Source organism: Oncorhynchus mykiss, chromosome 1, assembly GCF_057628025.1.
Source record: "Oncorhynchus mykiss isolate SJ-2025 chromosome 1, ASM5762802v1, whole genome shotgun sequence".
Taxonomy (NCBI): domain Eukaryota; kingdom Metazoa; phylum Chordata; class Actinopteri; order Salmoniformes; family Salmonidae; genus Oncorhynchus; species Oncorhynchus mykiss.
Genome location: NC_143022.1, coordinates 45,798,576 through 45,812,109, shown reverse-complemented (window position 1 = coordinate 45,812,109; position 13,534 = coordinate 45,798,576). Strand labels below are relative to the sequence as shown.

General features: G+C 44.6%; 1 protein-coding gene across 3 annotated transcripts in view; it reads left to right on the top strand.

Moving 5' to 3' along the window:
* LOC110523448 (dual specificity tyrosine-phosphorylation-regulated kinase 4) overlaps window positions 1-12,364 on the top strand; it is a 34,909-nt gene extending 22,545 nt beyond the window's left edge. For 2 of the 3 annotated variants that reach the window (XM_036978022.2, XM_036978026.2), the window contains exons 2-13: window positions 540-614; window positions 4,212-4,361; window positions 4,795-5,109; window positions 5,726-5,862; window positions 6,448-6,588; window positions 8,510-8,648; window positions 8,825-8,906; window positions 9,054-9,226; window positions 9,316-9,376; window positions 9,728-9,857; window positions 10,019-10,200; window positions 10,330-12,364. In XM_036978022.2, the coding sequence (XP_036833917.2) occupies window positions 540-614; window positions 4,212-4,361; window positions 4,795-5,109; window positions 5,726-5,862; window positions 6,448-6,588; window positions 8,510-8,648; window positions 8,825-8,906; window positions 9,054-9,226; window positions 9,316-9,376; window positions 9,728-9,857; window positions 10,019-10,200; window positions 10,330-10,598 (1,854 nt within the window). In that variant the 3' untranslated portion in view covers window positions 10,599-12,364. The remainder of the gene's footprint in view (window positions 1-539; window positions 615-4,211; window positions 4,362-4,794; window positions 5,110-5,725; window positions 5,863-6,447; window positions 6,589-8,509; window positions 8,649-8,824; window positions 8,907-9,053; window positions 9,227-9,315; window positions 9,377-9,727; window positions 9,858-10,018; window positions 10,201-10,329) is intronic. The other variant, XM_036978028.2, reaches the window with a different exon arrangement.
* Window positions 12,365-13,534: the final 1,170 nt, after the last annotated feature.

The window sequence follows — 13,534 nt, the reverse complement described above, 5'->3', positions numbered from 1 at the left end:
CACCCTTACACTCTTCATAGAACATCAGAGCCAATGCTCCAGGAAAGGATTGTAGGTTGTGGAAAAACTGAGTGATAAAGAGACCATTGTTACTGTGGTAGTGACTTGCACAAAATACTCTAATTTCAGGGAGTGTGCATCGTCTTTGCTTGTGTGGTAATAATCCTACTTCACTGCCCACTGGCTGTTTATATCTGTGGGACCCACCGCTGTGCTGGGACTTTCAGTCCCACCAGCAACAACCAGGCTGTTTATTCTCCTCATTCAAAGAGATGCTTTGAAGTGAATCAGTTTCGGATACAAAAAAATATGTGATTTATAATTCAAAACAATACGTGATTTATAATTCAGATGAATGACCTCAACGACTTGTTATGAGTCATATTAAATCTATTTAACAAAACTGAATCTGATTTTAGAGAGATTCCCTTGGCAATGCTGTATCCATCGCCACCCCCTCACTGACTTAAAGAGGTATATAGAAGCGAGTTTTGTGTGTAAATGTAATGTTAAGTCAAGTCTCCCATATTCCTCCACAGTCTTCAAAACCAGAGGCCTTCCCCCACTCACACAGACTCCAGACCCAACAGGCAACCAACCGGCCCTATTTACAGGTGAGCCTTTACTCACAGGTGACCCCTGACCTGCGGAGCATTTGAGCACCTGCAGACCCACTCTTTCAATCCTGTATATTTCTGTCTGTGCTATGCCCTCCCCCTTTCACTCCACCAAAACTCATTACCCTAGCTAGGTCATGCTACTGGAGGGCACTGGAGTACACGGAATATATGGAGCAACTACCTTGTAACCACTCCCAAGGGGTAAAATCATGGTGCTGCTCACTGTCAGACCTGGATGTGTTTAAGAACACAGAGTAGTAGTCTAGTCAGCTTGAATCCAGTTGTGCATAAGCATGATACTGTATTTGCATCCATGTGCTTGTTATGGCAGGTGCTTGGACCTATATTTAGCCTGTGTCTCTATGCGTCAAGACCAAGTTGGCAGCTACTGCAGCAGCCTGTGTCTCAATGCGTCATGACCAAGAAGGCAGCTACTGCAGCAGCCTGTGTCTCAATGCGTCATGGCCAAGTTGGCAGCTACTGCAGCAGCCTGTGTCTCTATGCGTCAAGACCAAGTTGACAGCTACTGCAGCAGCCTGTGTCTCAATGCGTCATGACCAAGAAGGCAGCTACTGCAGCAGCCTGTGTCTCAATGCGTCATGGCCAAGTTGGCAGCTACTGCAGCAGCCTGTGTCTCAATGCGTCATGACCAAGTTGGCAGCTACTGCAGCAGCCTGTGTCTCTATGCGTCAAGACCAAGTTGGCAGCTACTGCAGCAGCCTGTGTCTCAATGCGTCATGACCAAGAAGGCAGCTACTGCAGCAGCCTGTGTCTCAATGCGTCATGGCCAAGTTGGCCGCTACTGCAGCAGCCTGTGTCTCAATGCGTCATGACCAAGTTGGCAGCTACTGCAGCAGCCTGTGTCTCAATGCGTCATGACCAAGTTGGCAGCTACTGCAGCAGCCTGTGTCTCAATGCGTCATGACCAAGTTGGCAGCTACTGCAGCAGCCTGTGTCTCAATGCGTCATGACCAAGTTGGCAGCTACTGCAGCAGCCTGTGTCTCAATGCGTCATGACCAAGTTGGCAGCTACTGCAGCAGCCTGTGTCTCAATGCGTCATGACCAAGTTGGCAGCTACTGCAGCAGCCTGTGTCTCAATGCGTCATGACCAAGTTGGCAGCTACTGCAGCAGCCTGTGTCTCTATGCGTCATGACCAAGTTGGCAGCTACTGCAGCAGCCTGTCTCTCTATGCGTCATGACCAAGTTGGCAGCTACTGCAGCAGCCTGTGTCTCTATGCGTCATGACCAAGTTGGCAGCTACTGCAGCAGCCTGTGTCTCTATGCGTCATGACCAAGTTGGCAGCTACTGCAGCAGCCTGTCTCTCAATGCGTCATGACCAAGTTGGCAGCTACTGCAGCAGCCTGTGTCTCAATGCGTCATGACCAAGTTGGCAGCTACTGCAGTAGCCTGTGTCTCAATGCGTCATGACCAAGTTGGCAGCTACTGCAGCAGCCTGTGTCTCTATGCGTCATGACCAAGTTGGCAGCTACTGCAGCAGCCTGTGTCTCAATGCGTCATGACCAAGTTGGCAGCTACTGCAGTAGCCTGTGTCTCAATGCGTCATGACCAAGTTGGCAGCTACTGCAGCAGCCTGTGTCTCAATGCGTCATGACCAAGTTGGCAGCTACTGCAGCAGCCTGTGTCTCTATGCGTCATGACCAAGTTGGCCGCTACTGCAGTAGCCTGTGTCTCAATGCGTCATGACCAAGTTGGCAGCTACTGCAGCAGCCTGTGTCTCAATGCGTCATGACCAAGTTGGCAGCTACTGCAGCAGCCTGTGTCTCAATGCGTCATGACCAAGTTGGCAGCTACTGCAGCAGCCTGTGTCTCTATGCGTCATGACCAAGTTGGCCGCTACTGCAGTAGCCTGTGTCTCAATGCGTCATGACCAAGTTGGCAGCTACTGCAGCAGCCTGTGTCTCAATGCGTCATGACCAAGTTGGCAGCTACTGCAGCAGCCTGTGTCTCAATGCTTCATGACCAAGTTGGCAGCTACTGCAGCAGCCTGTGTCTCAATGCGTCATGACCAAGTTGGCATCTACTGCAGCAGCCTGTGTCTCAATGCGTCATGACCAAGTTGGCCGCTACTGCAGCAGCCTGTGTCTCAATGCGTCATGACCAAGTTGGCAGCTACTGCAGCAGCCTGTGTCTCAATGCGTCATGACCAAGTTGGCAGCTACTGCAGCAGCCTGTGTCTCAATGCGTCATGACCAAGTTGGCAGCTACTGCAGCAGCCTGTGTCTCAATGCGTCATGACCAAGTTGGCAGCTACTGCAGCAGCCTGTGTCTCAATGCGTCATGACCAAGTTGGCAGCTACTGCAGCAGCCTGTGTCTCAATGCGTCATGACCAAGTTGGCAGCTACTGCAGCAGCCTGTGTCTCAATGAGTCATGACCAAGTTGGCAGCTACTGCAGCAGCCTTTGTCTCTATGCGTCATGACCAAGTTGGCAGCTACAGCAGCAGCCTGTCTCTCTATGCGTCATGACCAAGTTGGCCGCTACTGCAGCAGCCTGTCTCTCTGCGTCATGACCAAGTTGGCCGCTACTGCAGCAGCCTGTCTCTCTATGTGTCATGACCAAGTTGGCCGCTACTGCAGCAGCCTGTCTCTCTGCGTCATGACCAAGTTGGCCGCTACTGCAGCAGCCTGTCTCTCTATGCGTCATGACCAAGTTGGCCGCTACTGCAGCAGCCTGTCTCTCTGCGTCATGACCAAGTTGGCAGCTACTGCAGCAGCCTGTCTCTCTATGCGTCATGACCAAGTTGGCCACTACTGCAGCAGCTTGTGCACGTGCGATTAAATATCACCGCTATGTAAAGATTTGGGTGCACTTTTCAACCTGTTGTTTTGGGCTGCTGTGCCTGCTGTAACCAAAGCAAAGGGATATATGACTACCGGTTCCAATTTACAATAACTGTCTATAATATCATCAATGTATTTACATTATTTATACAGGCTGATACAGTCATTACCGTGGAAGTCATTAAATATGTTACCGGCATGCATCATTTTTATGATTTTCTGAATAAACTCATGATCCCTGCCCTTGTTGCAGTCTAGGTTAGAGGTCTCCTTTCCCCATCATTAGCTTGGCTATTCCTGCAAGGCAGCCAGTGACACATGTAAACCTGCTCCTACAGCAAGCAGGATGTCAGCTAGAGAAAGGCCTGCTCCAGTTCAGCTCCCCCACAGCAGCAGATAGTGCTGACGCGGTCTGTCAGGGCCCAGTCTCCAATGTTTTGTCCCCGACTCACTCTCACCCTGCTCAGTAATTCCACCCTCAACCCTGGGGGTCCTGGTTACCTGAGCCACCACATTTAAAATGGCCAGAGCAGATCTCTCCCTCTATCCCTCCCTTTATTTTTGCTCCAACTTCCTCTCCCGTCTCCAAACCTGGGCCATAGAGTATGTGACCACATAGTCTCTTCCCACAGCCGCTGTAATTCTGACACCGCTGGGGTTAGAGCGCCATGAGTCTGGCAAGCAAGACTAGTTACGACGATACAATATGTTATTGCACTTTTACTGTTTTCATCTGCATGTTTAAAAAAAAACTTCCTTTATTTGAACCTTTTTCTCTCTCCTGTAGAAGTTTAACTCGGAGGGGACCTTGCCCCATCTGGAGCCCCCAGTGATACAGGTGGTTGTCAGCAATGCCAAACTCCACCACCAGCAGTCCGATAGCATTCTGCCCCACATCGTCAACAAGGGGGTGCAGAGCAACTACCAGACACAACAGGTGAGGCTACATTTCACACTGTGTCACACTATACTGTTGGCCGCCAAGATCACTTGACTCCAGTTGTCAATTGTAAATGCACATGTAAATAATAAGTCCTTGATAGTTTATACATCTTCAGATGAACCCTCTGAGCCCCAGGGGGAACAGCTCATAACAACAGAGCAAATGAAATGGCATCAAACACATGGAAACCATGTGTTTTATGTATTTGATACCATTCCACTGATTCCGCTCCAGCCGTTACCACGAGACCATTCTCCCCAATTAAGGTGCCACCAGCCTCCTGTGCTCTGAGCTGTATCTGACATGTATCGCTCCCAGCAATGTAAAAGGAAGTGAGACCTGTTTCATCAGGGTTAGGCTAAGTGATAGTGCCAAAGTGTTGTGAGAACAGATCAGCTGACCTCTTCTGTCCTTTTGTGATTGGCAGGATGAGAGATCAAAGCCGTCCTCCCAGTTCCCCATGCGGTTCGGCTCCTCCGTGGAGAACCTGTCTGACTCCATCACCACCAAGGGCCTCAGCAACAAGCTGGAGGAGAAGAAGCTTTATGAGGGACAGAGGCTGCCCATGTCTCCCACAGAGGCACTGAGGCACTTCCAGGGGCGTCTGACAGAGTTTGAGCAGGAGGAGATCATGGACTACTCAGAGATCTGGTTCCTGGGTCTGGAGACCAAAAAGTTTGAGGGCTCTCACGGGATTCCTCAGAACGCAGGCTACGACGACGAGCACGGCAGCTACAACAAGGTAACATTTCAACAAGGATTTGAATACATGTTTCTCATAAGCATGAGTTTATTTTCTATGATTGTGTTTTGCTTTTTGTGTATTGATGTGAATATTGATGTGTATATTGATGTGTACAGTATATTGATGTGTTTGATGTCTATTGATGTATATACATGGCCCACATGTGAAAGAGACCTTGGTCTCAGCATGACTCCCTGTCAAAATAAAGGTTAAATAAAAAAATGTACAAATATTATTGTGGTTCCTTAAGGTAAGAAGTAGGAGTGTTTTTGTTTATTTGCAAGACATTATGCTGTGAGCTCTCTCTCAACTTCACGGTAAACTTCTTTGAAATGACGTTAAGGCACAAGAACAGCAGTCCAATGCACTGTGAGGATTGTTTAGACTCATGACCAGAACTAGTGTTTGGCACTGGAAGTAGTAGGGAAAATGTTCATTATGTAATCATTAAAAAAAAACATCATTAAAGGATGTCATTGTACTGTATCATGAACTACTAATTAAGTACATACAATGAAGCTCTTGTATTTAAAAAATATTGTCCGACACACCATACACACACACAGTACACCAAAAAACATCCTATTGAATGTTCTGTCTGTCCCGTATCCAGGTTCTACACGACCACATTGGCTTCCGCTTTGAGGTGTTGGAGGTAATCGGGAAGGGATCCTTTGGACAGGTCCTGAAATGTCTGGACCACAAGACCCAAGAACTGGTTGCCATCAAGGTCATTCGCAACAAGAAAAGGTAGAACAGAATGTGCATCCAGTGCTCAAAGACTCTGAAACTGACCTTCTTGTGTGAGGTCATTAAACATGGACCTCTTTGTGACCTTTTCACGGGGAGGTCCAAAGGGGTCTCCTTGCTATTGCTTTACGAGCCCTCTCTCAGGCGATCCAAAGCTCTGTGTGTCAATGGAACTCCCCCTTCTCCTCTTTGACTTTAATTGATGCAGATGTCATCAGTGCTTACTGCCCTTCAATAATGCAGAAAACAAAATAGGCGCTGAACAGCCTTAGGGCTGCCTTGGTCTCGCCACTGTGGCCAAGTCTTGAACAAAGCCCTCTCTCAAAAGTCTTGTTTCTCCTGGGAGAGGAGAGGAGCTTTTCCCTTCTTTACAGCTGTCATAATTTCTCACGTCAAAGGACATTAAAACTGGAATTGAAAAATATTGGCTAAAAGATTTTCCATGGTCACTGCAAAACTAAAGCTTGTCAGTCAAAATCTGTCACTGTGGTTCATATTATATTATTTTTGTTGGGCTTTCATACTGTTTTGAATGGTTAAATCCAGAATGGAGACATGACCTGACTAACTCTTATTGGACTTCAGGTTCCACCACCAGGCCCTAGTGGAACTGAAGATCCTGGATGCTGTGAGGAGGAAAGACAGGGAAAAGTGCCACAACGTCATCCATATGAAAGAATACTTCTACTTCCGCAACCATCTCTGCATCTCCTTTGAGCTGCTAGGGTGAGTGTAGTGTGTGTAACACTATTATAAGACAACTGGAATTAGGCTGTGATTAAAGCGATCACACACACACACACACACACCAGGGCTGGGGTCAATTCGAATTCACAAAATAAACTTGAAATGCAATTCAACATTTGAATAAAGGGGCATCTATTTGCAATGACTTATCAATAAACTGAGAAGTAGAAGATATTTATTTCAATTGAATTTGAAATTAGAATCACTTCTTGAACTGACCCCAGCCCTGACACACACACACACATACGCAAATACGATCAAAATAGTCCCGGTAGAAGATAAATTAAATCCTGAATAATGAATGTGTTACTCAAAGGTATTCAAGGTTGGGCACCTCTCCCAGGGCACAACAACAAGACTTAAGCCCTGAACTCCCCTATCACATACACAGCTCGCTTATCACTAGTCACTCCATGTGCTGCACTACTTGAGCAAAGTGAGCTTCCCACCTAGAACAATCTGCCTCAAACAACCTAGCCTTAGGTTCCCTCGGAGACAAGATAGTCTTCTGGGTCATTACACCAATTGAGTACCTTTTTAAGTAGTGTAATTATTTCAAAATTAATAGTGTAAACATATAAAAACAAGATGTTACGAACCTCGTCCTCCTCTTCTGAGGAGGAGAAGCCAGAAGGATCGGAGGACCAAAACGCAACGTGGTAAGTGTCCATAATGTTTATTTTAAAACATAAACTGAACACTACGAAATACAAAACAATAAACGTGAAATGAACGAAACAGTCCCGTGTGGCGACAAACACTGACACGGAAGACAAACACCCACAACCCAAAACTGAAACCCAGGCTACCTAAGTTTGATTCTCAATCAGGGACAACAATTGACAGCTGCCTCTGATTGAGAACCATACTAGGCCGAACTCAAAAACCAACATAGAAAAACAAACATAGACTGCCCACCCCAACTCACGCCCTGACCATACTAAAACAAAGACAAAAACAAAGGAGCTAAGGTCAGAACGTGACACAAGAGTTCAGTTCACGTAACAGGGTTGACCTTAAAATGAGAGAGGTTTTTATTCGACCTTAAAATTAATCACTAAATCACGTGAAATAAATCATCTTCAGAATTTACATTGGCAAAGCAACAAAATAACGAGGGCTTTACAATGATGGTGAAAACTTGTAGAAATGTTGGGGTTAAGTGGGTGGTTTAAAATCTTCCTAAGGGTCACAGAGGGACATGTCAAAATGCAGAATTTTGGCACTTTAGCAAGCCTTTATTCATATAAAAAAACAGATGTATTGAATTGTTCTTGTGGTCTATATTTAAGGGCACTTCATTTAATATATCAGGCTTTTAAAATGCAATATTTGTGCACAATTTCAACCTAAAATATCAAAAGGGACTAATTTAGTGGAACAACCCTTCTATACCAGTCTGGCTGACCTTTAGTAAACGTCGTAGACTGCCACCTTGCCCTGTCTAGCGTTACCGTCACCCAACCCCTTAGTTAATGCCTTGATTAGGGCCCTATCTCTATCCTCTGCCTGCTCGGGGTGTGAAGGCTCCGGTTACACTGGCCAGAGAAGTTTGTGCTTCCCGTAAGTACTGAAAAATACCAGGAATATCTCTCTTCTTAAGTCTCTCTTCTTAATGTTAAGACATTCTAGAATGTTCAGTAATCTGATATAGCATGTTCACTTCCGTTTCTATATCTGATTACTAAACTGCACGGTCCTGCTAGATTCAACAGAGCCATGGCATGAAAAAAAAACCACTGAAGTGCTGCCCTCTAGAGGACTAATAAACTGTAATGTTTGAGGCCACGTGCAAGTGTGGGAAAAAGAGAAAGAAGAGAGAACTGAGACTAGTGGCAGAAAGCTGTGTTTATCGTTCTATCAGGTCTTTAAATGATTGTGTCTTTGCGTCTTCTTATAGAGTCAACCTTTATGAACTGATTAAGAAGAACAACTTCCAGGGCTTCAGTCTGGCCCTGATTCGTCGTTTCACCCACTCCCTGCTCAAGTGCCTGCAGATGCTGCATAAGGAGAAGATCATTCACTGTGACCTCAAACCGGTAAGGTTCCTCAGACATACTATATCGGCTCTGCATAGAGTAATAACACAAATACTATTTGGCTGATGAGTCAGACATGCTAATGCACAGTACCAGTGCTCTATAAAGAAAATTAATTGGGCTGCACTTTGATTGGTTACTTGGAAAATGAACGTTGCTTCTCTTTTCCACAAAAGGAGAACATCCTTCTGTCACAGAAAGGACAAGGAAATATCAAGGTGGTGGACTTTGGGTCCAGCTGTTATGAGCAGCAGAGAGGTGAGTGTCTCACCTGATTGAAATACCTGTTACACTTGGTATAAGTCTGATATTTAAAGCTCCAAAGCCACCGCACTCATATACAGTAGCCAAACTTGAACATAAACACTGTTCTCTCCCTCTTCTTCTCCTTGCCTACCATTGTAGTCTACACCTACATCCAGAGTCGTTTCTACCGCTCCCCAGAGGTGATTCTGGGCCACCCCTACAGCATGGCCATCGACATGTGGAGCCTGGGCTGCATCATGGCTGAGCTCTACACCGGCTTCCCGCTCTTCCCTGGGGAGAGCGAGGTGGAGCAGATCGCCTGCATCATGGAGGTACACAGCCAGCCACCTGCAGACACACAGTTTTTAGCAATCCATGTATCCATCACCATTCAATAACCTTCTGTTATTTTATTTCTTAGGTATTCGGTATGCCTCCCACTGATTTTGTGCAGACAGCATCCAGGAAAAGATTGTTTTTCGGTAAGAACTTTCTGTGGTTTGTACAGTAAAAAGGTGTTACTTTAGCTCGGATATATAAGGTAGGCTGCGTTTAGATAGGCGGCCTAATTCTGATATTTTTTCCACTAATTGGTCTTTTGACAAATCACATCAGATCTTTTCAAATCTGATTGGTCAAAAACCCAATTAGTGAGAAGAAAAATCTGAATTGGTCTTCCTGTTTAAACACAGCCGTATAGACGTATACAATGCAAGCAATAAAACATTTTAACAAAGGATTATGTCTAGGATTAATCAGATGAATCTCTGGGTTGTGTTTGAAGCATGAGGTTTGGTAAGTCTCTAACTGGCGTGTTTGATGACTTGTTGCAGACTCTAAAGGAAACCCCAGAAACATCACAAACAGCAAAGGGAAGAAGAGGCGACCCAATTCCAAAGACCTGGCCAGTGTGTTGAAAACCAATGATCCTCTGTTCCTGGACTTCCTTCGACGCTGCCTCATGTATGTCAACACCAAACACACTAGAAATCTCGCACTCAGCACAGGCTTATTACGCTATGGTGACACTGTCGTGAATAGCAGTGTTACTGTTGTCATGAGATTTCTGGTAATTTGCTCCATCTTCTCCACCCACACTCACTGTGTATTCCTGTGCTATCTAGGTGGGATCCAACCAAGCGTATGACACCAGATGAGGCGATGCAGCATGAGTGGATCCAGGAGGCCCATCTCAACAAGCTCAGGCCCAAAACACGACCCATGATGAGGAAGCCCAGTGAAAGCATGAGCAGCACAGAAAACAACTACAAGGCCACTTACCGCAAAGTAGTCACTAACAGGACAGGTAAGACCAGGCCTCTCACTTGCTTTTTTCTCTAAAAGCGAATATTCACAATGTGTCAGATCAATTTATGGATTAAACCACATCATTTTGTATGTGTGAAACACCATGTCCTCCCATTTCACATCGCAGCTGAGAAGATCGGGTCCGATAGCAACAACAAGCTGAAGAGGGACCTCTCCGCCAAGGCAGGGGGCAAGATGGTGACCGCTGAGCGACTATGTCCCATTGGAGCGTCAGCAGAGGAGCAGTTGTGTGAGGGCGTGGCCAAGGTCAACAGGGACACCAATCACGAGGCGAGCGTGGAGAGGCCCGTGCACATCATCATCAAGCCTCAGCTAGATGTGGGCACCGACGGAGAGTGCCAGGAGTCGTCCCAGTGTCTGCCCCCTATCATGTAGCAGCACAGGCAGGCAGCACTAGGCGTTATGGACTTTAACATCCTCAAAGAGGCAAAGTGGATAATGAATACTGTGGTCAGGTCTAGGGGATCTCCTGTTTTGTAACATTCCTGTGGTCTATGACACGCATTCAATACGTTTAATAAAGTCCCCTTCGCTCAGGGTTTCACAAACTCTTAAGAGGAGCACGTTTTTTTTTTTTTGCCTTAACACTACACAGCTGATTCAGATGATCAAAACTTGATGATTAGCTGATTAATTGAATCGGCTGTGTAGTGCTAGGGGGAAAAAACAAATCGTGCACCCCTTGGGTTCCCGGGGACCAAGTTTGGGAAACTCTGCATTGTCTACTCGTCATGGAGGAGAGCAAATATTGAGAGTTTGGCAAGCTACCAATCCTGACTGAAACCAAGGTTATTGTTGATGTTCCATTTTACTGTATAAAAGAGGCTCAGAGACAGGATCAGTTGAAGTGACAGATGTGGAATACCCTGGCACGCACGACAGCGTTACGCTTTTGTTGTGTGTCCCCTTTGTACCCAAGACCACAATCCTCAGTCCCACCTAGTGTTACCCTTTGTACATTTACTTCTTACAATGTATTATTTCTATTTTAGGTTCATCTTTTACTACTGTACTTTTTTTGCGTAGATATTCCATACCAAAGCCGCTGTGTTGTGCAATATTTTGCATGGCTTAAACAACAAACAAACAAAAAAAAGTATCTTCCTTTTAAATGGTTTTACAATTCAACAAAATGGCTATTCGTTTCTGAAGGAGCGTGTGCAATAAAGGCTGAGACATTTTTGTCACGGCTGATCTTTCAGCTTAGTTGTGCCCTGGAAGACAAAAATGTGCTATTCAAACCTTTATGACCGGCCTCTTTATTAGATTGAATAATAAGATTAGCACGATATTACATTATTATCATGGTGATTATGCGGAGGATTGTTTATGTACATTTATCCAGACATAGAGGGTATGTTTGTAATGGCTTGTTTCCCCTGTACATACCTGCTGTGATGGTTAATGTATGTAATGCAGATAAGAATGTATGGAGTATGTTACAGGTTATTGTAAAGTGTAGACAAGGTTTTACTTGTATTGTCTATGTATGAAAAAAAGAAACATTTTGTACTCGATTATGTTTGTGTTTGGAATTGTTTTTACTATTAGACAGAGACAATCCTATTAATAGTGTGTGCCTTGCAGTATTAGAATCCTTGCACTTTACCTCTGTATTTATCTCACCCACCTGCTCTCTCTGTTGAGATGCCAGCAATTCGAGCCTGGGGACCAGGTTACCTCTGTATGTACCTGGGATAAAAGACTACGATTCTTCATGTAAAAGTAATCAGATGAGAATGATGTGATTCTTGATATTGCTTGCCAGGAAATATCCAGCTAGGGAGTAGAATCATTTTGTGTTATCCCATGGCAGTTTCTATAAGTCAATGTAATGGCAAGGAATAGAACATACACAAAATCATTGTATTGGTGACATAATATCTTTGTAGCTGTAAGGCCAGAGTACAGTGTTTCGTGAAATGTATGCTGTCATTTCACTTGCATCTGATAAAGGAACGAGCTACACAAGCATACAGGAAAGTCACCATAATCTGTCTGTATCTCAACAGTATATACAACTAAATGAATTGACTGAGACACTTAGTCACACAAATAAAGATTGAAGAGTAACAGGCTTGAACAAGAATATAAGTGGAAAAGTGAGTCATTTTTATTGTGAAATAAAATAGTTGCTTCAACTTGTATGCCTCAGTCTTTGATCTTAATTATTCACACACAAATTACAACCAAACTGTAGGTATTGTATAATTATAAGACTATGCCATGTAAACCCAGTCCATTACATATAATCATATGCTAGTTTACTTGCAGAGAAATAACAGCGTAATTGCTGACCAAAGGGCCTGTGCCTCGTGTGTGAGCTTTGCAAAATAAACACCGAACAAAAATGTAAACATAACATGAAATGACTGACTTTCCACTCATATTCTTGTTCAATCTTTATTTGTGTGACTAAGTGTCACAGTCCCATGTTTCATGAGCTGAAATAAAAGATCCCAGAAATGTTCCATATGCATAAAAAGCTTATTTCTCTCAAATGTTGTGCATAAATGTGTTTACATCCCTGTTAGTGAGCATTTCTCCTTTGAATCCATCCACCTGACAGGTGTGGAATATCAAGAAGCTGATCAAACAGCATGATCATTACACAGGTGCACCTTGTGCGGGGGACAATAAAAGGACCCTCTAACATGTGCAGTTTTGTCACACAAAACAATGCCACAGCTGTCTCAAGTTTTGAGCGAGCGTGCAATTGGTATGCTGACTGCAGGAATGTCCACCAGGTAATTTACAGTTAATTTAATGTTAATTTATCTACCATAAACCACCTCCAACTTCGTTTTAGAGAATAAGGCAGTATGTCCAACCAGCCTCACAACTGCAGATCACATGTAATGTGGGCGAGCGGTTTGCTGATGTCAACGTTGTGAACAAAGTGCCCCATGGTGGCGGTGGGGTTATGGTATGTGCAGGCATAAACTATGGACAGCGAACACAATTGCATTTTATCGATGGTCATTTGAATTCACAGAACTGCCGTGATGAGTACCTGAGGCCCATTGTGAGGCCTATTTATTTTAAGGTATCTGTGACGAACAGATACATATCTGTATTCCCAGTCATGTGAAATCCATATATTAGGGCCGAATGAATTTATTTCAATTGACTGATTTCCTTACATGAACTGTAACTCAGAAAAATCTTTTAAATTGTTGCATTATGCTTTTATATTTCTGTTCAGTATACATGTTCAATCATTTTGTCCAAACTGCTCACGAGCGTCTGCGTAGCCAGGCACCAGAACTTGTTCTATTTTATATAATTGACTAGCTGCAAGTCCCGCCTCT